This window comes from Panonychus citri, unplaced genomic scaffold, assembly GCF_014898815.1.
Source record: "Panonychus citri isolate SS breed McGregor unplaced genomic scaffold, ASM1489881v1 Contig00096, whole genome shotgun sequence".
Lineage (NCBI taxonomy): Eukaryota > Metazoa > Arthropoda > Arachnida > Trombidiformes > Tetranychidae > Panonychus > Panonychus citri.
The window spans coordinates 737,358-763,817 of NW_026515501.1; the positions used below are offsets into that span (position 1 = coordinate 737,358).

Consider the following 26,460-nt stretch of genomic DNA (forward strand, 5'->3'; position numbering starts at 1 on the left):
TGGAAATGAAAGAAATGATTCTAAAGTCTGTGACTATCATCATAATTATATCATCACCAATTGACTTGATTTTAATTGTTGGGGAAAAAGAAAGCAAAATCCTCGTTATTAACCTTGAGTGGCTTTAAATCAACAATTTAAGTAAATATTAATTTAGTGTATCAAAAAATGAAACTTTGTATCTTTTTTGCTATTTATCTAATTGCCCTTTGGTGTTGTTGTTAATTATCATTATCATGATTGTGATCAATCATCAATAGCAATTGATTGTTTAATTGCTATAAATATAAAATGTGAAAGCAAAAAATATAAACTGTCATTTACTTAAATGATCTCGTTCTTGGTCAATGTTGATTGTTTTTTAATGATTTTCACAATTTTCTCCATACAAACTTAATTTTGATTCTTCTTACACAGTAACTGTTACAATCAATTCTAAATAGTTAACAAAATGTGATCAATTAAATCAGAAAACAAAGGTAAGTTGATTAACAAATTTAATCAACAATAATTATGTTGTATCTAAAACCAAATTAAAAAATTAAGAAAAATGTGTTTTAATTTCAGAGCTCATTCAACGATCGACTTACTAATTGTGACAATCTGTAAATCGACAACAAAAATGTAATAAAAAAAACGAATAAAAATTTTTCATTCACAAAAAAGTTTCCATTTAACTATCGGTCTTAAAAGTTGTAGAGAGAGAGAGAGAGAGAGAGAGAAATCAGATTATCTTTAAAAATTAAACTTCGCGAAAAAGTTTCTTCAAGTTGACTGAAGTTTTTCAGCCCACCGCCGCTCGAGGATTGATTTAAGAATCACCATCATGGGTACGTATGGGATAAGGGAAATGAGAAAGTGATTATAAAATTATTGTTCAAGTGAATGGCGGTGGACTGAATAATAATTGTTCGTCTCTTTGTCAGATCCCATTCAACCTTCTCTTTCTTTTTTAGGGTCGATGGACCAATGCTCTTGGAGTCCAAGGCGATATTCCATTAAATGGATCTCAAAGACAATTGCAAAGTCGTATTCGTGTTGCACTTTTATCCATCAAACTGTCACAATTTAATCGACATCAAGCAAGTGTCGATCTCTGGTGGAAATTATAAGAACTCGAATTTTTTATTCGAAGATAAAAAGAAAAGGAAAAAATATTAATAGGGATCAGTTATCCATTCGTTTGAACAACAACAACAGTAAATTAGAAAACATGATGAGTTAAGGCTACTTTTTGTTACCTTTAGACAGAATAGAAGAAAGAGATTTCGATCATCATCTTCTTCTTGTCTTCAACGTTATCATCATCATTAATTCCCGTGCAACTCTCACTTTCTAGTCTTTCGTTTCGTTTTTTCGCCTTTTATCTTCTCATCCTCTCTCATTTCCCCTTACTTTTCTCTCCTTCTCTCTCTCTCTTTCTCTGTTTTTCTCCCTTCCATTCGCTCAATTTGTATTTATCTTACTTTCTCTGTTATTTTCTCTCTCTCTCTCTCTCTCTCTCCTTTATTTATCTCTATTTCTCCCTCTCTCAATTTCTCTCAATTTTTCTTATCTCTTTTTTTTCTCTTTTCTTGTTCTCCTGTGTATGTTTCGTGTCTATGTTTCTGTCTTTCATGATTGTCACAAATCACTCTTCATCTGTCTAATTTCTCTGTCTGTGTTAAATCATCCCTCATCATCTTCATCTTCATTTTCATTATCATCTTGGTCTTTTTCGTATTCTCTATCGTCATCTTCACCTCTTTCTGTTTCTCTTGTTTCTTCAACTCAATGTTTATCAAAGAGAAACATAAACACAGTGCCATTGCCTCTTCGGAGGTTAAACAACGCCTGCAAGAATTTGTTTTAAATAAACAGCGAGAGGCTAATCAACAAAAACCACAATCAAATCAACTACCACCACAACAACAACCTCAACCACAACAACCACCACCAACATCCCAATCACCACAACAACAACATCAACAACAATTACCAACACAAGTATCGACATTAGCACAACACCACCACCACCTTCAGCATCATCATCACCATCAACCACAACAACCTCATCGCAATGCAACCGGATCAGTGTGTAATTCAATTACGGGAACAATCAACAATGGACAACCACCGGGTACCTGTAAATCCTCCATAACCAATAATTCAAATCAATTCGTACACCTTGCTTGGTGAGTCTCTCTCTCTCTCTCTCTCTCTCTCTCTCTCCCTCCATTGAGACCACTTATTCTCTCATTTATCATCTCCCTCGTATTACAACACCAACATTCAATAATATTATTCTTCAAGATTTTGCAATGAATCCACTTCTATTTACACAGATTGACATAGGAAAAAGAAAGTGGGTGCAAAATTGTTCTGCATGGGAAACATGCTATTGATATGATTTTATTAAACACAAATTATACGCATATGATATTTTCTATTACTATTATTACTATCATTGTAGGTTAATTTGTTTCCTATTAGTAATAGATATATTGATTTATATGATATTCCAAACAGAAAACTCAATAGTTTCTCTCTCTCTCTCTCTCTCTCTCTCTCTCTCTCTCTCTCTCTCTCTCTCTCTCTTGTTTTCTTTCTTTCTCACTTTCCCTTTTATATTTCCACCATTTTCAGTTATTTCTGTTGATTCAATTCTTGTCATTTTAGTTACAATTCATTTTTAGTATTTACACCATCATTAAATATCATCATTGCTTTTACAAGATGGTTACACTCTCCTCCTCTCTCTCTCTCTCTCTCTCTCTCTCACTCACTTTCTCTCTCTCTTTTCTCCCTCGTCATCCATTTTCGAGATTCTTTCTTATTTTATTGATCTAATATAAATTAGGCTATCATGAAACCTTAATTCACAGAAATGATTAACAAAATTTTACATTTGATTATCATCTTGTTCATCGACATGATTGTTGTTTTTTGACCTTGTTTCAGTTTAGTGATTCCTGATTTTGATTTGATTTGATTTTTAGCTATTCCTTATTACTATTATTATGTTTACTTATTCATTGCTATTTGTTTATGTCCATTGACAGGGCTGTTTACATGTTAACAGTTTACAATTACGTTTAATACTATTTGTATTATTGATTGTTTGATATTATTATTTTTGTCTAAAATTTATCGTCAATCATTTCAGTTTATCAAATGTTATTAATTTATAATCTAAAACATAAAGTAATCAAATATCAAAAGAAATTGATGGAAACATCATAATTACAGATTAATCATGTTTATTATTAAATGGTAGTAGTAAAAAGTGAAAGATGATTAAAACTATCATTTTAATTAGAATCTCTTGAAAAATTGTAATTGTTGACGAATATGATTTCATAACAACAAAAGTGGATTCGATATATATAAAAATAAATGGTGTTAAGAGGTTAAGGGGAAAACTCATCTTCCTCATCCTCATGCTGTTTTAATAAAGAAACATTAAGCTTCCAAGAAAATGTTAAGAAAACATTATTAGATGAATGCTTTTTTTAGCCTTGGAAGATGAAGATCGTAATGATGATACACTTTGAAAATTGTCCATTGGGTTGGTTAGGGTTAAATTTGGAAACATTTTCAATGTTTAAATATAGTTAGTTAATTGTTGATCCATGGAAAGTGAGAGTAAATTGAATAACAAGGAAGTTGACAGTTACTCGCCAACACGTTTCAGTGTTTCTTTCATGTATCTTTCCTTTTTCTCATTTACTATTTTCATTGAATTTATCTCCATTATTATTAGAAAGATGATCATCTCCATGTGATAATCTAGGTGACCTAGAGAGTTTATTCAATTTGACAAAAATAAACTTTGTTGTGGGAGGAAGATTAAACTATTAGGAAGAGATAAAGTGAGAGATGATGATGATAATAATAATATTATCTTCAACGATGGTCATCTTTTTTTTATCCACATAATCTTATCCAATCACTTGTTCCCTTTCATTCAATCACAACTAATTCCTTTTAACTTATTTTCTTTTACCACCATAGGAATCCAGTCTCTGGAAAATATGAAGAAAACTTAAGCACCTTAAGGAAAACAGGTAAATATGTTTTATTAATTGAAACGTAGGTGTTGATGATGATGAAAACAACTGTGATAATTAACCTGATTACCGTTACAATAGAGACAATGATCCATGTATCTTTCAAATCACCCTCATCATCATCATCAGCATCCTTTTCACATTTACAGTTATGAGTATAAAAATATACTCGTAACGTTGATATTAAGTGTGTATATTGAACAGAAAGAGTCAAGTTATAATTGGCAACTTAACAGAATAAGAAGATCGAGTGAAGATGCAAAGAACGACAACTTTGAAGATGATGAAGAGAGAGAGAGAGAGAGAGAGAGAGAGAGAGAGAGAGAGAGAGAGAGAGAGAGAGAGAGATGAAAACGTCATTATTGTCAAGGTCTTTCTACAATTTTCCTTGCAAGTTAAGCAAACATTAACATGCATTTAAAAAAAGCACCAATTTAACTTACATATAATGTTATTAATATAATAATGATAATATTATTAATTGCAACCACATCTACAATGATAATTACAATTGCAATTTACTGTAACAACAAAAATTTACACCTTGATACACTTTTTGTTTTTTTATATACTATGGTTGTATTTTCAATGCTTGATAATTTTCCTCCACCTCAGCTCATCCAAATCCATTATCAGAATCAATTATCCCTTGTTATGTGATTTAATTGCACAATTAATTAACTAATAAATAACTTCTCTCTCTCTTTTTCTCTCTCTCTCTCTGTGCTTCTGTACTATCCTCTCATCATAAATTCATCTTGAACCATCAACAGCTTCCGAACCTAATTTAAAAGTGCGATCAGCATTAAAGCAAAAAGTTATCGAACGGAGAAGTAACCAATCACCTCTTCTCAAACGTAAATTACCTAAAAATCGAGGTCGACATGGTCCAATATCGACTGGATCATCTTCCCTAGTGCATCAACATTCCTTGTATGGATCTATCACCGAAGGCTCAGCTTCGGCTCCTGTTTCCGCATCATCATCAAGTATGCATGAAAAATTAATCACTTCTATTTACTAATTACAATTAATGACAATTTCACAACACGATACATATAATCCTTTTTTCATATTTCATATGTATTGTTTATCATCTCTCTCATTCTCTCTCTGTCTTAGTCTGTATCATTGCCGAATGATACACATCTAAATATAATTCATCTCTCATGCTCATCATGATGATTTTTCCTCAAGAAATTCTTGTCAAGGTTGTAAACTTCAGGCCGATGATATTTTGCTTATGATTATCTTTATAGTTTACTAATTAACAAGACTTTCTCTCTGATTCTAATTGAAAATCATATGATTCAAATCAACAAGTAATCAATTGACTCAAAGTCAGTTAGAAATTATCATCATCAACATTAATTATGTTCCAATATTTTTCCATTATATTAATCAATATTATACTCTCTTGTTGATTAATATAATAATAACATTTCTCTTTCATTTATTATCAGCTGACATGATGATTAGCCTCATAGTTTCGAACAATAATTAACAGTAATTATTAATCAATTAGTGTGATTATAATTTTTTGATCATCACTTTAATCGTGAAATTTTCTCTCTCTCCATTAATATGGTTCTTTGACTTTCAAGTTCATCATTATATCTCCATGATTACTCATTAAACAGTAACAATTCTGATGAGTATTATATTTCTTGAAGATAATCAAGGAAAATAAAAAGAACTAAATTTCCCAAACCAAAATAGTTAACTGATACAGCTTTGAACATTTAAATTGTTTAGCCTTGATTACGAAAAAAAAATCGAAGTATATTTATATCTTATTACATTTACAGTTATAATCTAAGCTTGAAAATCGCTCTGCTTGTATTTTAATCACAATGATCAAGTTATTTTCAGTCTAATATCCTCTTCAGCTGATTTAAAATACTCACTGAGTTTTCAGGAGGAGGTGAAGGTGGAGAAACTTAAATTAGAACTATTTTGGGATAAACTTGACACTCTCAAGGTTACAGATCATATGTTTCATATTCACAGTGATGATCATTTTCAGATAATCAAATGTAAACAATAATTTACCAAGAGAAACCAGAATCACCTTTTGGAGATGAAAACATTAATTACTATTACGGAACTTTACTGTTATTGGTTTATTGTTTATTGTTTCTGGTTATTTGGCTGTTTCCTGCTTTCTGATAATCATATGCCCAATTTCGTCTAATTTTTAATCAACTGATTAGTTTATTAATCGTTTCTCACCTGAAATTTTTCAAAAAAAAACAATTAGCTAGACGATAAAGTCAATTAACTAGCAGAATCAGTTTTCCCAGTCGATCCATAACTCTTCATATCGATAGTAATTAACTCCTGGTCATAGTGAAATCCCTTTACCAAAATAGCAAATGAAAACAAACAATTACAATTATGAAACTGGTTAATGATTAATTTTTATCAATCAAATCGCTAAATACTATAAATTGAAACAATAGTCAATATTGTTTACAATTGTTGTTCAGAGGAAAATGATCCTCATCATTTTACAGATAAATCCTTTTAAAGTAAAATGATTATTTTGATGATTGGACAATTCCAACATCATCATCATCATCATCATTCTGATCATTTCAATTCTTATATTGTTTTAAAATTTCAAAGTTTCTCCTTCCATCATCATCTTTATCATGTGTTTTTAGAACTTTTTACTTTTCGTCAAACATCATCATCACCATCTTCATCTTCATCTTCATCATCCTTATCATCATCTTACATGTACTATCTTTTTGCCTCTATTTTTATAAATACAAGCAAACGTCCTTGAGCGATTACTCTGTTTACCCATAAATTGTTGCAAAAATGGGATAAACATCATCATAATTATAATCATAATCATCATGCTCATTCTCATTGAACGACATTGAGCTTTTTTCCTTAGCATTTCAATGCCTCAGGCTCAATCAGAATTAAAATATTATCGTTATCATCATCAATATAATCAATGATTTCTCACATAAGCTAATTTACTAGCAGCGCTAATTACTAATTCAAAATTCAACAATCAACTGATTGATTGTTTTTCCTCTGTAATTTATCATCACATCACTTTTATAATTAAGGTGAACGACTTTAATTGTGTTAATTGTTGAACTTTAATAATTTCTAGTAATCAATTAACAAAATTGACTTTAATCACAATAAGGTCAAGAAAAAATTTTCTTAATCTTGTTTACAAAAAATCACTAACTAATTATTCAAGTTAATTTAATGTTTTTTTTTTAATTTACTTTCTAATGATTATCATCAGTTAATTATTTTTTTTGTTGTTTTCAACTCTTTAATTTTTCTCTTCTCTTTAAATTTCATTTTCATTACAATTTAATTTTCTTATCAGCGTAACAATTTGATTCTCAGCATCACCATGATTACAATAACGATTGATTAATTTTAGAAAGTTAACTTGATTACCTTGATTTTGATTCTAAATTTTTTTCTGTTTCCTTATTTCCATCTCAATTATACACATACACTTATTTATACTCTATCATTATTGTAAGAAATTAATGTGTCATCAATTAACTTGATTATCACATTTCGTTAAGGACGTTCAGACGAAACAATCTCAACGTTGACAACGAAACGATAATAAAAACGAGATGAAGATCAACTAATAATATAAATATTCTGATTATATATTAATAGTATTGAGGGAAAAAAGGTAATAGAATTTAAATTGTAATTATCTAACTGTAAATACTTAACAACAGAAAAGTGAATTACAATTAAAATATTAATAATAAATTGGAAATGTAATTTAACCAAACATTGACATTGAAAATGAAACATTGTTACATAATTGAGGAATCAGTTAATTGTCTTGATTATCATAATTAATTATTAACTGTAGTTTATTTTAAATAGTAATTGTTGTTATATTATGTATCGGATTTTAAAGTAATTATTTTAATCAAATTTTTAAATTGTCAACCTTGAAAATTGTAAAAAAAAAGAAAACAATTTGATACTAATGCTTTTTGATTAACAATTTACCTTGATTATTTTTTCAGTTTAGTTAATTTGTTTTGTGATTCAATTAATTGATGATTAATTATGATTTGGTTTTGTGAATTAAGAGGAAGACTTAATAATGATGATGATTGAAACAATTTGATTTAAATTGCATCGGTTTTTTTTTGTTAAATCATCAGTTAAGATTAATTGATTTACAGGTTTGAGAAAATGTTTCCTTTCTTGATTATCTTTATTAGATTTACGATTAACAAGAAAACAACTATAATTAGTTAATTGTAATCAGAAATCATCAAATAAGTGCAATATGATTACAATTAGCTAATCAACTGTTATAACAATTGTTTGCAAAATCTAATACAATTATAAATAACTGAAAAGAAAAGTCAACTCACTAATCAATTGATCGTTAAATTATCAATGATTATCACAATCAACTAATTCTCAATTGGATTGTTAATCATGACCAATTTTCGATTCAAAATAGAAAATTAATTTTACGTTATTTAATTTCTACATTGATTATTGTTTTGATGATCAACTTATGATATATTTACCTGTTTCTCGATTGGCCAATAATCATAACCTTACCTTGATTAGATTTGATATTTTTGTTCATTTTATAATGATTTAGTGTCTTTCTCATTCATTATTGTTATTATCATGATTATTATTACTTTTATGATTGTTTCTTATGTGAGCATAAAAATAATACGAGAATTGTAATATTATGAGAAACTAAAAATACATTTGACATTGAAGTTATTGTTACCATGAAGTATTAGATATTTTGTCTGATCGTTTTTCAAATATATCATTTTAATTTATATTTTCTCGTCTTATTGATGATATATTTTCCTATCCATTGATTTGTTTGTGGCTTCGTCCTTATCATCATAGTTAAAATGATTATATGCTGATGATATTTTCGCTCATTTCTCTATGGACATTTTCTTATTGTCTTCCTGTTGATTGTTGATGTTTCTCTCTCTCTCTCTTTCATTGCTTGTTGATTGTTGTTGATCATGATGAATCCATTGAAAGATAAATACCTGTTTTCATTTCTCCATGGAAAGAAAAAGTAGCAAAGAATGTTTTTTTTTCACTCTAACCTCTGTTACTATGTATATTTCAAATTGAAAGCTTCATTAATCCCATCGGTTTTTCAATCTCTTTCGTTAGTTTCTTTCTTTTTTTCTCTCTCTCTCTTAAAAAGTAGGTCAGGTTAGGTAAGTTGTTATAATAAACTCTATAAAAACCAGGATTTTTACTGGTAAAAAGGTAGGGAAAAGTAAGGTTTCTCTTTCTTTTTCACTGTTACACTCTGTTCTGTACTTGCCTCTACCATATCATCAGACATTGATAATTTAGTTTCTATTTATAACTTTCAGTGTTGTTGCTGCTGCTCAGGTTCACATATACATAGACATTTATACACATACAGAAAGATATAAACATGTACATGAACATGCATATACTCATAACAATATTATAAAAGAATGAGATTGAAATGATGATGATGATGAAAAAAGAAGTAAAATGAAGAAAAAAATCTATTGATATAAACTTTTCTCTTCCTATGATGATGACAAAAAATATGATGGTGATGATGAAAAACAATTACACCAACATGAAGAGTATCTTCCTTATCCTTGAGATTTATTGTTTACATTATGGCTACATGATTAATACAATTAAATAGATAAAAAAAAATATCATATCTAATTGATGAGAATGATAATTAATAATTAATAAGTTGAACAAGAGTCACAATGATTTTCCTTTGATTACAATCATTGAAATTAGATTGATATTTTTTTGTCCTTAAAAGGGGAAAGTTAATTAATTTCATTCCGAGTGATGTGACCTTAATTGTAGCCGTAATTATAACAGATAATTTGATTAGATAACAGGGACGCAGATTTTAATGGTTAAGGTTAAAGACCAGAGTAAATTGTTGGTTAATTGCGAATTGAGAAATATGGAAATTTGTTCCTTTTGCTTTCCAAAAAGGGGTTAACACAATAACAACACTTTCGTTTTCTTTTTTTTGATTTTTTCACAAAATAATCAAGATTAATTACGATGCGAGTTAATGCTTTGGATTTTTTTCGTCTTTTGATTGGACATAATATCAGGACCGATGAGTAGAATCAATAACAGGGTACATTCATTTGATGAACAATTGGATTAAAAACATTGACACAGAAATACATTGAGAAAAAAACAGACTAAAAGATAATAACCAATACAAAAAAAAAATGGGAAGAATTTGTTGGCTTTTGATTAGAACTCGGTCTTTGACCGTTATCAGTTACACATTGATCTAAGATCCATTAAAAACAAATGACATAAATTATTGATTAAAAGGGTTTAAAATGTTGATTTGTTTGGGTTCTAGTGGAAGTTTAACTTCCTTTCTGACTTCTTATAAACTGTAAGAAATGATAGAAAAGACAGAAATAGAAGCATGATTAGAAAATTGAATTAGTTGTTACAATTCAAACAATTATTAATGAGTAAATTACTTACTTTCGATAATATTGTCATAAACAGAGTCGTTAGTAGCTTCTTCGAGGTCTTGGACCATAACTACCAAACTATGAAAGAGCATATCGTCTTCTTCCGTGAGTCTCAATTCTTCACGAAAGAAGTGTAGAAGATCTTGAATATTAGAGTCAACCACTTCATGAGGGATTGACTTATCAACGGGTGATTTACTCCTGACTTCATCGCCCAGTTCAGCCATATGAGTAGTGAGCTTGTCACATTCTGTTTCTAAAAAGAGAATCAAGAAGAAATCAAAAGAAAAAGCAATCAAATTAGAAATGTAAAATTTATCAATAATAATAAGAGAGTATAAACAAAGGGAAAGAAAAGCTAAAAATTGAATAAAACCTTGAGTGAGAGAAAGAGAGAACAGAAAAGAAAGGGAAAGAGTCAATTCTTAACTCTTTTTTTCTTTATTCTTACCTAATACTGTCTTTTTGCTCTTTTTGTTCTTCATGCGTTCATTGTAGATAGCAATCATGTCTGCTTTCTTACCAAGCCTGGCTTCTTCGGCATTTCCATTTCTTTTGATATATTGCATATCTGCCATATACTCTTGTCGTTCTTTAGTTTCAATACATTTGCGACATTTACAGTCTCGATGCTTACAATGTCGCTTATGCCCTAAAGAAAAAAAAGAAGAAAAAAAAATGCGAGAAGAAAAATATTAACCCTAATGTCTCATTGAAAATGGAAGAAGATTAAAAATTTGTTAATCTTACCTTTGAGTAAAACTTTGATTCCGTGATTCAAGCATATAGCACAATTAGGTTCTCGTTTCTTTTTCTTCTCGTCATTCATGATAGTAGATGATTATAATTAAAATAAATATCAAACAAATATTATGGCACAATCAAAACAGAAAATTAATTCTTAACAAACACAACAATCAAAGCGACTCAGTTATTGGAAAAAGACTCGAGCGCCTCCACTGGTTGTGTAAAGTTTTCCAACTAACGTGAATTGTGAAGAGCTGAATTTAAATAAACCCTAACTCAGAGTCTCTTCTTGTAACCAGAATATAAAATTACATTTGTAACAATTAGAAGAAAATTAATCATTCTAATGAAATTAATTAGCTGATGGAAACAAAAAAAGATATTCTCTGTGTATTTATGACGAATGGATTTACTGTTTGACTTTTCTTTCTTTACCATTGGTCTGTTGTTATCTAATCTTAATCTAAACTAATTGAAATCGTTTCAAGTTCCCAATCAATTGATTAGCAATTTGTCCACATCCAAGTGATAATTAAAGATAAAGACCTAATGATGAAAATGATGAAAAAAAAGTTCCCATTGTGTTGGCCTGTATTTTTTTGTTCTTCATGTTTTCTGGGTCTTGGTTCCTTGTGATTGTTGAACCAGAATTTGAATGTTTCTATTCACTTTCTCTCTCTTTCTATTTTCCTCCTTTTTCATCCTTCTTTTCCTCTCATTTCATGATGATCATGCTGATGAAAAGTATTATAAATATAGAGAGAACACCAAGTACATGAAGAAGAGAAAATATTCTCCTGAACCTTTTATTCCTCTTTCTCTTTCCATGTCTATTTATATATTTGGCCTTTTCTATTTATAGTTCAATCTATTTTTCTCTTTCTTCTTGCCTTTGGTATTAATCTGAGTCTTACTTGTTTTCTCTTTCTTTTTCTCTGTCTATCTTTTTACTTCTTCTTCTTCCTTTGATGCTGTTGTTCCTGTTATTTTCTTCATCTTCTCCATCCCCTCTCTCTCTCTCACTCACTCTTGTTTGCATCATCTCAGTGATACAAGAAAATAGTCCACCAACAAGTCCCTATGGAAGTTCATCGATAAAACCTTTGGATTCAGATAATTCAGGGAATTTGCTTTCTCATTCTTCGCATCCAGATGATTGTCATATAACTAATTTTATAACCGGAAATCATATTGACAGGGGAGGAGGAGGAGGAGGCAGTGGGAATGGTAGTCCTCCATTGCATTCGTCGTCGCTTCATCATTCGGGAGCCATTCTATCACATTCTTATGTCCATCCTCATCCACATCCAGCCACCACTCATCATGTAGCCTCAATCGATGGTTCAATTGGTCATCCGACGATAATTAAGTCAAACCATCGTCGATTAGGACGAACTCACTCAGCACCTCTTCCTTTAGGTCACCTTAAACTACATTCAGCCTCTTCGTCACCCGTCTCATCACTTACTACTTGTACCACATCTTCATCTCCCTCTGACCATCAATCGTCAACACCTCAACAAGTAACACCTTCATCATCATCCCAACATCATCGGAATCTTGTTAAACAACATATTAGGCAAACGGTGTTAACCCGAGCTTCAAGTAAACAACAACTTCAAAGTCAAAGTTTCGAAGAGGAAACAGAAGCGGCAATTGCTCAAGATGATATGGTTGATTCACCGCTGGGGGCTATGGGAGTTACATCATCTTCCAGTGGAGTGGGAACTATGGGATCAGCAGCATCTACACCTCCACTAACAGGATCGATATCCAATTTACCTGGTGGAAGCAGCATTCCAAGTCGAAAAGAAAGAATCAAACGCCAATACTCACAAGAAGCACCACCCACACCGGAAGAGGGAACATCTTCTTGTTCAATAAGTGGAATTGAGTCAAGTTATTCAATCGATTATTTAGCTAGTGGGAGTGGGTCAGGTTCGGTTGGTTCAGCGTCGAGTGGATGTAAATCTCGAGAAGCAACACCAACCGAATTGGGAGGAATTGTAAGAACGGGAAGCGGTGGAAATGGTAACACAAGTGGGGGAGAACCGATCATGATGAAACAATCGAGTCATGAACGGGAAGCATTCCTTGCCCAACAACGGGACTTGATATCACCTCAATTGCAAATGCCCCCAATTCAAGATCCCGCTTTATATGAGCAAATTATTTATCAACTTCAACAACAACTCATTTTATTTCAAGGACAACAACACAGTCAACCCTCCCCTCCGAATCATCAATCCTCTTCCTCACTGCACCATTCAAATTCATCCGTAATAACATCACATCCACACCATCCCTCACATGGACATCCACTTCCACCTCCACCACCACCGCCACCACCTTCCACTGTTGTTACTCATCATCACCCTCATCATCCACTCCATACAATATCATTGCTTCCAGAAGGAAATCAATATCCACAGATTCTTTCTCATTCCCGTTATCCATATTACGACTCAACTCGTCCACTTTCCCGAGCCTCATCAAGTCCTTTTGTAGCACTTAAATCATCGTCTTTGGAAAAGTCGTCATCTCTCTCACCACCAATTAACTCTAGAAAATCAACAACAGGCTTAGCCTACGATAATCTTATGCTCAAACATCAATGTTGCTGTGGAGATAATTCCTTCCACCCTGAACACTCTGGTCGATTACAATCGATTTGGGCTCGTCTCCAAGAAACTGGTCTTGCCTCAAGGTGTGAAAAGATTCGCTCACGAAAAGCATCACTAGAAGATGTCCAATTATGCCATTCAGAAGCTTATTCCTTACTTTTTGGAACTAGTCCTTTAAACCGACCAAAACTGGATGCCGCCAAATTGGCCGAGTTACCGATTAAATCTTTCGTTATGTTAGCCTGTGGTGGGATTGGCGTCGATTCTGATACAACTTGGAATGAGCTACACACCGCATCGGCTGCGTTAATGGCTGTTGGCTGTGTATGTGAATTGGCCTTGAAAGTTGCTCAAGGTGAATTGAAAAATGGTTTTGCCATTGTAAGGCCTCCAGGTCATCACGCTGAAGTTAACCAGGCGATGGGATTTTGTTTCTTTAATTCCTTGGCCATTGCAGCTCAAATGATACGAAAAAAGCACAACATGGAAACTATTTTAATTGTTGACTGGGATGTTCACCATGGTAATGGAATTCAGCAGATTTTTTATGACTCATCTCATGTACTGTACATTTCACTTCATCGTCATGATGATGGTAACTTTTTCCCCGGTACCGGTGATCCAACTGAAATCGGTATTGAAGATGGAACTGGTTTCAATGTGAACATCGCCTGGTCCGGTGGAATATCCCCCGAAACTAAAGGTGACGCTGAATATTTGGCAGCTTTTAGGTCAATTGTTTTACCAATTGCCAAAGACTTTGATCCGGAAATTATTCTGGTCGCTTGTGGGTTCGATGCTGCCGCTGGTCATCCACCACCATTGGGAGGTTATCAAGTGTCACCAGCATGTTTCGGCTGGATGACCAAACAATTGATGAAATTAGCTAACGGAAAACTTGTCTTAGCATTAGAAGGAGGGTAAGTGGTGACTTGTTTTTCCTTCTAACAATTTGAAACACAATCAAACTGACCATTTTAATTGTTCACTTATTGTTAATCTTTCAGGTACGATTTACCTTCGATATGTGATTGTGCCCAAGAAAGTGTAATGGCCTTGCTCGGGGATGAGACAACTCCTATTAATGACCAAGAGCTCAATCGACAGCCATCTCAACAGGCCATTGATACACTTAAAAAAGTTATTAACATTCAAGGTAATTTAAATTTGGATTTTAATTGTTGTTATTTTCTTGTTTACATTGATTAATGTTTACTTACACTTTACCAAGTTTCATGATTATATTGTGTTTAATTTTTGATAGCAATTTACATCTAGAGGCAACTTTAATTGCTAAGGGTTACAAATGATGATATTCTTGTTGTATAGTTAATTTAAAACAAAAAAAAATTTGATTGTAAATTTGATTGAGTTGTAATTTAGTGAATAAGTAAATTACATAACTTGATATTTTACATTCATCTTAAATGATTTACTTTATAAACAAGTTAATTATTTTTGAGGATAACAATTAATAGCAAGGTAATCCAGATTTTACAACAATTTGAGGTTTCACTTAATCAAATTAATTTTAATTTCTTTCATTGATAATAACCAAAAATAATCAAAATCTAGTTCACCTTTTTGATTAAAATTGCTGAATGGAAACAAAAATAAACAACCTTGCAAATTGTTATGATTTACACTTTAATCAACATTAAAATGATTAAGATTATCAATGATTATAATTACAGTTAATCTGTTTATGTAATAAACAAATAAATTTTAATCATTATGATAATTTAAAAATACCGTTAACATTTTGTTTATCTGATTGATTATCATAATATTTAAAAAAATCATTTAGAAAGTGAAATTAACCATATTGATTGAAATTTACCAGCAATTAAATTCAATAATAATAATCAGTTAATTGTTTTAAGATCATCATATAACCTTGTTTCATAATGAAACTTTCATTTAACATGAAACAATTTACAATATTTCTAGTTTCATTATGATTAATTCAAAATTAACCATGGAACAATTAACTGATTTAGTTTAATGATGACTTTTCATTTTCATCAAATTTTCTTTTGTATTCAATTAATCATTAATGATACATTGTTTCTCTTTAATTGTGATTAAATTGTCAATTGGCTCAAATAGCTGCTCATTGGCCTGTAGTTAAACGTTACGCTCATCTCATTGAATGTTCACATTTGGAAGCTCAAGAAGCCGATAACGATGAGTTCGGAGCACCCGCCTCAGCATTGGCCTCTCTTACCATGAAGCATTTAAAGTATGTAATTAACGGTTAATTGTTGAACAAAATTAACTAATTAAAATGACAAACCTTTTTTTTTTCTCAATGAACGATCAAATAACTAATTGTTTATTTCTGTTTCTTAACCAACAATTAGTTCTCAACCTTCAAGTGAGGAACCAATGGATCAAGATGTGGATAAATGAAAATCTTAATCAACCAAAGTGATAGAAGCAATTAAAATAGAAAAGAATCTTTGTCAAAATTATAATCGAAAGTGATGTTTACACCATGATGACAATTTTGATTGCGAAAACAAATTGTTATTGGTTAAACTTTTTTTCATTTCTAAAGAAACCAGATTATAATCCAAAGGGAATATTTCCATTGCTTTAATTAACGATGACAATGATTAAATTTAATCATGGATATTAAATGAAAGACAACAAGGTGACACTGATAATAATCATTTCATGTGCATCATCATCATTGTTATCATTCATATTGTGTTGATTAACCAGACCCACTTGGTATGAAATCCACCACCACCACCACCTCCAACCACCAACCATCACCATCGTCATTATCATCAAGGTACATTCATATACGTAAACCGCAAGGTACACCAAGCAAGAAGGATAAAGATATTAATGACAATTAATAGCAACAATTAACCAACCAGCAAGTTTCTCATTGGTGAAAAACTGATCATCAACAACTACAAACCATTCACAACCGCACCCTCCAAAGATCATCTTATGCCAAAACACACACACTTTGCTATATAATTAATAATATTACTATTGTTATTATTATCATCATGATTATAATTACTTTTATTATTATTGTCTAATGTTTTAATTTAGATAATGATAATATTAAGACAACCTCCACTCTTGTTTAACAACAATCCCCTTAATCTGATCATCTATCAATCTACTACTCTAATCAATTTTAACTATTACCTCTATTTCCGTCTTGGTCAAAGTAATTGAAGCAAACAAGATTGACCCAAGAAGCCAATTAATTGGCTAATTAATATAAATATGATATTGTAACAATAACTTAGACTCGTAATTCGTATTAAGTGTTAATCACTGTCTCTCTTTCTCATATACAAAAACAACCAATTAGAAATACAATTAGCTAATTGTTAATAAGAAATCTTGTTTGCTTCTCTCTCTCCCTCTCTCTCTCTCTCTCTTTAATTGTCACAGTTTAAAAGTTAAATTACCAATTAATCTTTATTGGTAATCAAGATTTGTAATCTTAATCCTTTGAGAGACAAAAAGCTCAGTTAATCCTGCTAATCAAAATTTTCTACCCACAATTAATGATTAGCAATTCTCAATCAATCGGACCATATTTGTTACTTTATAGCTTCACTGTTAAAAATTGTCACCCAAAATCCATAACCAATCAATACAATAATGAAAACAATTTAAGTCAACAAAAAATTCACAACCAAATAAGAAACATAATTAACACTCATGGAAACTTGTTTACATATTATGCTATTTAATAAGAAGATAAAAAAAAACCAAACAATTATAAATATTATAAGATAATATCATACAATACAATTAATATATTAATCTATTGCTACAATTGATTGTTAATTAGCCTTTGGTTTTCCAAGAAAAAAAAGACAAGAATCTAATTCAAGTTCATCTTAATAGCCTTTGCCTTTCTCTTACACTCCCTGATTGTTTTCCTTAATTTGATAATATAAACTTAATTGTCTTGCCAGAAAAACTTTTCTCAATGAAGAATCAGAAAAAGTTTAAAATTGTAATTGAAATGAATCAACATCGAGATGAATGAATCTGCTGAACCCTCAACAACCACCAAGGAATCACCTTTGCATTTGACTAATTTGTTTAATTACAATTTACTTGAAGACAAAACAATGATTTGCCATCATCATCCTCATCCTCATCCGCATCCTCATCTAATATACATATGATTATATTTTGTTTCTTGTCTCTTTGTTCAATGTCAATACCTTGTCATCTATTTCCCACTCCCACTCTCATCTTGACACCACTTCCACCTCCACCCTGAGCATCTCATCATTTTCTGTATCTTAACTCATATTTTGTTTCTGTTTATCTTTTTCGTTCATTTCTCTTGTTTTCTTGGTCGATTGGCTTAATTGTCTAATTATCATTTCTATTACCATAATTATTATTATGCCAAAATTGTTAACAAACAAATAAGATTTTCTAATCATTGACACACACCTCTGATGATAATTAATGATGAAAAGATGATCAAGACTAAATTAACTAAGGAATCAACCAGTTTCTCTAATTATTTTACAGTAAACTTTAAGTTATTTTGTAATTAACGAAATGATTAATGTTAAATTTTTGTTCCCTTTGTAACAATCATCAACATAATTAATTGTTTTCGACGTTATCGATATTTTTGTTTTCCTTTCCTTTCTCCTTTTCTTTTATTATTTCTAATTGTTACAATTAACTTTAATGTTTACTGTAAAATTGACAGAATCACAATGCTAGTCATTGATTAATAATCTATGATAATTATTACGATTTCAATATAATTATATAAATATAAATATTATACATAAATGTAATTCAGTTTAAACATTTCGATTTCTTTCATTTTTCAATCAAGATGATTTCGAATCAACAATTTATTTTTAATCATCACAATTAGACTGCCCTTACCTTGTTGATCATCTGATTGTTTATTTTTTTCCTCATTACCTAATTGACTTTTTTTCCGCTGTTTTGTTTTATAAGAAAATACAATTAATCAATTTCCGATTCCAGTCATTTTTTTCTTAATTGTTTTCTAATGGATTACAATTAACCAATTGTCTCTCTCTCTCTCTCTCTCTCTTCTTAATATTAATGTAATATAAATGATGAATACCAACATTGTAAACAAACATTATATTGAATTTTCCTTGATCCGCTTTTCGTCCATAAAGAATCATAAACTGATAAGATTGTTAATTGTTTTCACAACAAATTAACTATCGGAGTTAATTGGGTTTTATTATCAAGATTTTTTCCGCAAATTTTATGTTCTTTTCATGACAGTGGGATAAACTTTTAATCCGAAATGAAATGAGAGTGGATAAGCTTTGTTTTTTTTGGTTCCATGATCAATTACAGCAATTAGAGTAATAAATAGAGATGAAAATAATGATTAGTATTAATCGATGGTCAAATTGTTGTTGGTCTTTTTTGACTTGATAAGAAAATATCGAATCAATAAATAATGTGGAATATAAGTCTCCTTTGAATAATATTACAATTCTTGTTCTAAGCTCTTATCTAAAGATGGGTAAAGATAAATTTCGTGATCAAATAATTAGATGGGTCATATTGTTGCCTTTTTTTTAAATTTGAAGTACAAGACCAGCGGCGGAAACATTATCACCTCCACCTCCAGTTTGTAAAACATTGGTGCAAACCAGAACAGGAGCCACACAGAATTGAATTTTCTGCTTGTTATCAAGAGTTTCTGACCAACAGGCTACTGGAACATTTGAATTGAAAACTATTCGTTGGATGTTTTGTTTTGAACTTCGTGTTGTTGAAAATGATTCATCCATGATTAGTCTCGCTTTCGCTGAGTCAATCTCATCAGATCCACATGTATGCCGATGTGAAGTAAGAGCAGCTTTAGCAGCGGCAGCAGCTGAATTTTTCCAATCAGAATTGGCATGAACTAGTATTGCTTGGAAAGCTAAAGTGTGAACATGAATCCGACTAATCCGACCATTTGTAAAGGAAAACATGGCCTCGTAAATGTCCCTCATTTGATCCAAAACTGTAGCAACTCGAGGATATGGATCAGAGACCAGAGTTAAATTGCCAAAGGTTAACATTTGATAAAGATTAGGTAATTCTTGCTCATTCATTCCCAGCGAGTCAACATGGGGCAATATCAGTTGAATAATATCACGAAGGATAGTTTCGTCTGAATAAGATGCCATTTCAAAATGAAGTTTGGTCTGTTTATTATCACCACGATGCTTGAAATTTTCTTTAATGTATGAACTAACTTTCTCCAATCGAGAGCGTTTCTTTTCACTATTTCCTGGATAACCTTCCATCATTTGTAAGCCTCCGATAACAAATAAATCAGGTTGAAAGTTATTCATTTGTCGGTGAAATATTTCCAATGATTTGAGAAGAGGATTATTATCATCATTATGTACAATAAAACGATTCGCTCTTGGAGATGAGTAAAGGTCTAACCAATTCTCTCCAGTTGGATATTCAATTAAAAGATGAACATCATCGGTTTCCGTTGAAGGTCCAGCGATGGTTATACTTGAGGTCAAATATTTACTCAATTGAGGTGACATATGAGCTCCAAGTAAGATATTTTTGATCCCTTCTTTAGCCAAACGAGAAGCCATAATTGGTGCATTACCTCCAATAGATTTTAAAATATCACAGGTTTCACTAATTGAGACAAGTTCTTTAAATAAACTTTGATTGTTAATGTACCTTTCAGCTGCAGCTCCATGGTTAAAATAGTAAGCAAATACTTCGAGAAGTTCATCTTTATCATCAACTGATACATGGTGAAAAGGATTAACTGGTGGTTTATGATGATTTAAAATTAAACATCGAGAAGGTACAACGTAGTCAAGACAAGCTCCATAACCAATGGCAATTTTAGCATTAACATTAACTTGACCATCTCTTTCAATAGCAAGTAAACTATTCAATGTATCCACCAGCCGCTTCTCAATTGGCCTGAATGATGAAATATATGATTGATAACAAAAGGCAATAAATAAAATTAAAATTGGTATCGCTAAAAATGATTTGGTCCATTGACGTTGTTTCGATTTTGCATGATAAACATCAGCCGATTGTTTCTTTTCAGTTGAATTGTTTCCGAGTTTGTTTTCACTAGTCATCTTTTCCGGTTTTCTGGTTAGTATATAAAGTTTATTGGTCTGAGAATATTTTTTCCAAAACAAAAAGCGAAAATATCAGCAAACCAAAACGACTAAAGTAAAACAGTAAAGGATAGGAAATGAGGCCAGTAGATGAGGTACTTTTTTCTCGTAAAAATTTACAGATTCATTTGGTGATAATTGAATCAAGGTTGATTACGTTGATCAGTTTTTGTTTACCATCGGCAAGGAGAGTCAATGGATTAGAAGCTGGGTAAGGGTTAAGGAGAGAAACAAAGATGAAAACCCAAAGAATTGTTTCAAGTTACGATGATACACTTTTCTGATCAATGATGAATCTCAATAAAAGATGGCACAATTTAAATCAATCGAGTATTACTCATGAGAAAAGAAAGAATAGAAAGTTGATCGATAATCAGAAAGGAAAAACAATTAAACTGAAAGATTAACATATGAGATAAACAAAAGAACAAACGTCGATTCACTGCGCCTCTGGTGGAAAAGAAAAGAAAACAACTTAAATTCTTTTCCATCTGTTGGATTGACTTTTTTTTCTGGTCTTTTAATATTCTAGTTGATTTGGTTTCCTTTTTTGATTGTTGGGTTATTTTTCTTTGAAATTATTGTAGTAATTGTTTTATTTTTTTTCTATTTTGTGATTGATTCGCGTTGAAGATGCCACCATCTAATTCTAACAGGGAATCAGCTCCTGATTTTAGTGATCGAGCTCGTGCAACATTTGCTTACCAGAAACTCTATTCCAACCGAAGTGGGATTAATGCAGTTTTCCTTGGTCCTCCTGGTTCTGGTAAAGGAACTCAGGCTCAACATGTTAAATCAACTTATGGTGTTTGTCAATTAGCTACTGGTGATATGCTTAGAGCGGAGGTTTCATCTGGTTCAGATTTGGGTAAATATGTTAAAAATATAATGGATTCTGGTAAATTGGTTGATGATGAGCTGGTAGTTAAACTGATTGATTCCAATCTGGATAAACCTGAATGTGGGAATGGATTTCTTCTAGATGGATTTCCACGGACTGTTGTTCAAGCTGAGAAGGTAATTTAACTTGAGTAATAATTGACATTGACTTGACATACAAGAGACAAAAGAAAAAAAAACAAGTCAAAACATGTAATACATGTAAACATCAACAATCTAGTGTAGTAATTATACAAAGGAAAATGATCATTTTTTTGGTAATAAGTTTCAGATGAGGATGGAGATGATTTTGATTTAAACTGATCAAAGATTAATTGTCTTATTATTTACCCAACTGTAGTTAACTGGTGCTTATGTGTGTATTGGTGAAAATACATTGGATTCTATGTTAACTTTTGATCAAGTTCAAAATATATCTCCAATCAAATCAACTCTTAGTGATTATCGAATCTTTAATCTCTGTCTTGAAATTGAGGCACCGACTTTAGATTTTAATCACCTTGTTATATGAACATAGGAAAACGTTATACTGGAGAAAATCTAACAATCATGACTCGACTTTTTTTATCTCGTTCTCTTTTCTCATTTAACTTGATTTTAATCTAATCATCTCTTTGTTTCCTTTTATTTTCAGTTGGATAATTTACTAGAGAAAAGAAATACTCAGCTTGATTCAGTTATTGAATTTAAGGTTAATGAAGATTTACTTGTTCGCCGTATTTGTGGTCGTCTTATTCATCCTTCCAGTGGTAGAACTTATCATGAAGAATTTTATCCTCCAAAAAAAGACATGATTGATGATGTGAGTATCAAATTGTTAACATTATTGTTTAATTCGAAATACTAATTCTATCTATTTTACTTCCTTGTTGGCTCATATATTTTTACAGGTAACTGGTGAACCTTTGATCCGTCGGTCTGACGATAACCCGGAGGCATTGAGAAAAAGACTACAAACCTATGATGATCTTACCAAACCGTTAGTTTCTTATTATATCAAGAGAGGAATCCACTCTTCAGTTGATGCTGATCTTAAACCGGATCAAGTTTTCAACCAAATTAAATCTGCCTTCGAAAAATCCAAGATGAAAGATCAAGTAATTTTCATCTAAACAACAATTGATTAATCTCCCATTGGAATCCAACACAAATAAAGCTCCTTAAACTTTCCTGTTGATAATTTTGATTGTTCATCTGAAAATCATTCAATTGAATTTTCACCTTAATCCAGTGCAAGGAATTAAACAAACGGCCGTTGCCATGATGATGAGAATGAGGATAATTATGGCAATTAAATTCCTCTCTCTCTCTCTCTCTCTCTCTCTCTTTCTAAATTTCTTTACTTCGTTTATGTTAATATTTTAAGTACAAATTTAATGCAATTAAATGTTGTCTACCTGTTGATTTAAAAATTAACCAGCTAATCAACCAATTCAACAACAAAAGGGACTCAACTAATTATTCATGTTAAAACAATTAAACAAAATGAAAGCATCATAATCCATGATTAATTAAGCAATAGATTGGTTTACCTTTTAATCATGTCAGTTATCTTGAATTAATTAAAATCCAATAGTTAATAAATTGTACACACAATCAATTGTTTTGGTATAATATTTTAATCAATCAAATAAAACAAAAATTGTCTTCAAAATCAATCTAATCTAATCAATTAATTTCCTTTGCTGGTCAACAGATTAACAAACTAAATTAGATAATCAGTTTGACTTTTCACAAAATTTAATTTCTCACTCACTTTGATCAATGTCTCTTCCCAATCACCATTAACGTTTTCCTCAGGATTTTAATTAAGTGTTTCTCTAATCATGATTTATCTCAATTCATTTGAAATTTTCATGTTACTAATTAACTTTTCTTATATTGTTACAATTAAATTTGACACTGATCATGCAGTTATATTCAAACCTCCTAAAGTTAATCACAATCACCAAGCCTTTGGATCATCTGTTGCTATAACTAAATCAAAGGACAGAATTAGGTAATTTTGATCTGTTAATTGTTTACTAAATTAAAGCTACATTTGATTAACTTTTAGGTTTATCATTGGAGCTCCTAAAGGTAGTTCAAATTTAATTACAATTCCTCAAACTGGATTAGTTTATTCCTGTGTTGTTAATGATAACTGGAAATCATCAGAATGTAACGAAATTCAATTAGACTTAAAAAGTAAGTAAGTTGATCAATGATCAAAAATCACAATTAATTGATTTCTCTTGGTTAGATAATAGTAAATTGGTTAAAATTAAGACTCCGTTCACTTCTGGGATGAATCTTGGATTAAATTTAGCCGTTGATCAAGTTAACAATTTAATCACAATCTGTGGTCACCTTCATGCTTACAACAATCAACAACCAACGGGTATTTGTTTCCTAGTTGATACAATTAACGATAAATTGGTGAAAATATTATCACCTCGAAGCAGAAAATGTAAGTAGACAAAGTAATTAACAATAAGATTTGATTTAATTACAATTTTCTACCAAACAATTTAGCATTGACTTCAAATTCAATTAAAAAAACGTCATTCAAATCTTTGCAATCTCATGAAATGTTTGGTTTCTCATCGACATTCAATCACAATTCTGATTCAATTGTATTCGGAATTCCTGGTTTTGATATTTTCCGTGGAGCAATATTATCACTAACCAACAATTTAAATCACCAACAATCAGCAAACATAACAGTAAACACAATTAAAGAATTGGATCAAGATTCTTACCTTGGTTATTCATTAGCAACTGGAATCTTTTTCAAATCGAGAGTTGAGTTAATTGTTGTTGGTGCTCCAAGAGGAAAACAATTAAAAGGCCAAGTAAGTTTAAAATTATCTAACAAATTATACGATTAATCAACAATTATATTGAAAATTATATTAGGTTATCATCATGTCACCAAATTCAGATGATTATTATGGTGAAATTATTCAAGATCTAGATGGTCATCAACTTGGTGAATATTTTGGTTACTCAATCCAATCAATTGATTTGAATGCTGATGGTTATGATGATTTACTAATTGGTGCACCTTTTTATATGCCTAAAAATAACCCAAGGGGCGATTGTGGTCAAGTCTATGTTTATTTCAGTGATGGTCAACAATTAAATGAGTCGCCAATCACCATTGATGGAGATTCACTTTTCGGATCTCGATTTGGCTCATCATTAGCAACAATTGGTGATTTTGATTCTGATGGTTTTAATGGTAATTGGAAATGTTATATGATTTTATTATCAACAATTAACTAAATCAGTGAATAAATTTTCTCTCTTAGATTTTGCTGTTGGAGCTCCACAGGAAAATGAAGGATCAGGTTCCGTTTATATTTATTCTGGTTCCACAATTAAATCAAGTAGAAAATATTTCCAGGTAAATGATACGATTTATAGTTGATTGATTGTTGATCATATGCTAAATTGTTTTTTAATTTGATTCTTACAATTCAAGAAAATCGATTCCTCTAAATCATTTGGATTGTCCAGTTTTGGGTCCAGTATTTACTCAACAATTGACGTGGACAACGATAATTGCCCTGACCTTTTAATTGGCTGCTCCATGTCCGATGCTGCCGTTTTATTAAGATGCCAAAGTTAAATTAGACTATCACAATTAACTGATCAACTTTATTGTAAATAATTGTATTTAATTGCTTTTAATTTTCAATTCTTCTTCGTCTTCTTAATCATCCAATTATAGCCATTAATAAAATTTATTTAATCCGTTTTGTCTTAATAGACAAACAAAGTTAATTGTAAATTTTGTCATCAATTTTTACTCATTAATTGGTGTCTTTGGTCACCATCAAGTCGTAGCAACAATTATGAGACAATTAATTTAACCATGGTTACTTTTAATCATTTGTAATATGCTAATAGAGGATACATTGGGTTTGTGATTAACTATTCATTGATAATCAACTTAATTAGTTGATGAAACTCGATGGATTTAAATGAAATCAACCAAGCAAATTAGGTTATGATTAACCTTGACACTGACCTTGTCCATATTCAACAATAAATTAGTGATCAATAAAAGATAATTATCATTTACATGGCATTAATATTAATGGTTAATTGTTAATTAGAAAAAAATTCGTAAATTAGTTAATTGTTACCTTTGTCTCTTTCCTGATAATCATTGTGATGACTTTTTCCTTTGGGTTAATTGTAATATGATTATTTTGATCAGTCTCAGTGATTGTTGTACATAATTGTGAATTTGTATCAACTTGGAAACAATTGATTTGATCACTATGATAATGGCTGTAAATGTAATGTTGATTACATGATTTGGATGATCAAATTGATTAAATTGTTTCCCTTCTAGAGGTGAGAATGGATTAAACTGTGATTAGCTAATTACAGGCGATCCAGTTTAACTTGAAAATAATTGCTCTCAAACGGACATCGCACACCGAAAGGATCAATATGAACAAATCGA

At 31.0% G+C, this 26,460-nt stretch overlaps 5 protein-coding genes across 6 annotated transcripts; 3 read left to right on the forward strand and 2 right to left on the reverse strand.

Moving 5' to 3' along the window:
* Window positions 1–1,414: 1,414 nt before the first annotated feature.
* LOC128388220 (histone deacetylase 4-like) lies at window positions 1,415–18,565 on the forward strand. Of its 2 annotated transcripts, XM_053347598.1 has the most exons (7): window positions 1,415–2,174; window positions 3,994–4,046; window positions 4,823–5,038; window positions 12,362–14,858; window positions 14,946–15,094; window positions 16,048–16,180; window positions 16,302–18,565. In XM_053347598.1, the coding sequence occupies exons 1-7, from the start codon at window positions 1,774–1,776 to the stop codon at window positions 16,348–16,350; spliced, it is 3,498 nt and encodes a 1,165-aa protein (XP_053203573.1). In that variant the 5' UTR covers window positions 1,415–1,773; the 3' UTR covers window positions 16,351–18,565. The 2 variants fall into 2 exon arrangements, with proteins under 2 accessions (XP_053203573.1, XP_053203574.1); XM_053347599.1 differs by lacking the exon at window positions 4,823–5,038.
* Window positions 9,686–11,599, reverse strand: LOC128388231 (doublesex- and mab-3-related transcription factor DM-W-like). The gene is made up of 4 exons (XM_053347609.1): window positions 11,318–11,599; window positions 11,019–11,219; window positions 10,578–10,823; window positions 9,686–10,480 (listed from the first exon to the last, which is right to left on the reverse strand). Exons 1-4 carry the CDS (start codon window positions 11,394–11,396, stop codon window positions 10,443–10,445), a joined length of 564 nt encoding a protein of 187 aa, XP_053203584.1. The 5' UTR covers window positions 11,397–11,599; the 3' UTR covers window positions 9,686–10,442.
* Window positions 18,566–19,309: 744 nt separating the features above from the next.
* LOC128388223 (ADP-dependent glucokinase-like) lies at window positions 19,310–21,485 on the reverse strand. Its single transcript, XM_053347601.1, has one exon. The coding sequence runs from the start codon at window positions 21,057–21,059 to the stop codon at window positions 19,521–19,523; it is 1,539 nt and encodes a 512-aa protein (XP_053203576.1). The 5' UTR covers window positions 21,060–21,485; the 3' UTR covers window positions 19,310–19,520.
* A 106-nt stretch (window positions 21,486–21,591) lies between these two features.
* On the forward strand, window positions 21,592–23,655 carry LOC128388229 (adenylate kinase-like). Its single transcript, XM_053347608.1, has 3 exons — window positions 21,592–22,118; window positions 22,636–22,803; window positions 22,892–23,655. Exons 1-3 carry the CDS (start codon window positions 21,735–21,737, stop codon window positions 23,111–23,113), a joined length of 774 nt encoding a protein of 257 aa, XP_053203583.1. The 5' UTR covers window positions 21,592–21,734; the 3' UTR covers window positions 23,114–23,655.
* Window positions 23,656–23,737: 82 nt separating this feature from the next.
* Window positions 23,738–25,769, forward strand: LOC128388227 (integrin alpha-4-like). The gene is made up of 7 exons (XM_053347606.1): window positions 23,738–24,000; window positions 24,058–24,188; window positions 24,244–24,450; window positions 24,516–24,835; window positions 24,900–25,224; window positions 25,295–25,389; window positions 25,468–25,769. Exons 1-7 carry the CDS (start codon window positions 23,828–23,830, stop codon window positions 25,612–25,614), a joined length of 1,398 nt encoding a protein of 465 aa, XP_053203581.1. The 5' UTR covers window positions 23,738–23,827; the 3' UTR covers window positions 25,615–25,769.
* Window positions 25,770–26,460: the final 691 nt, after the last annotated feature.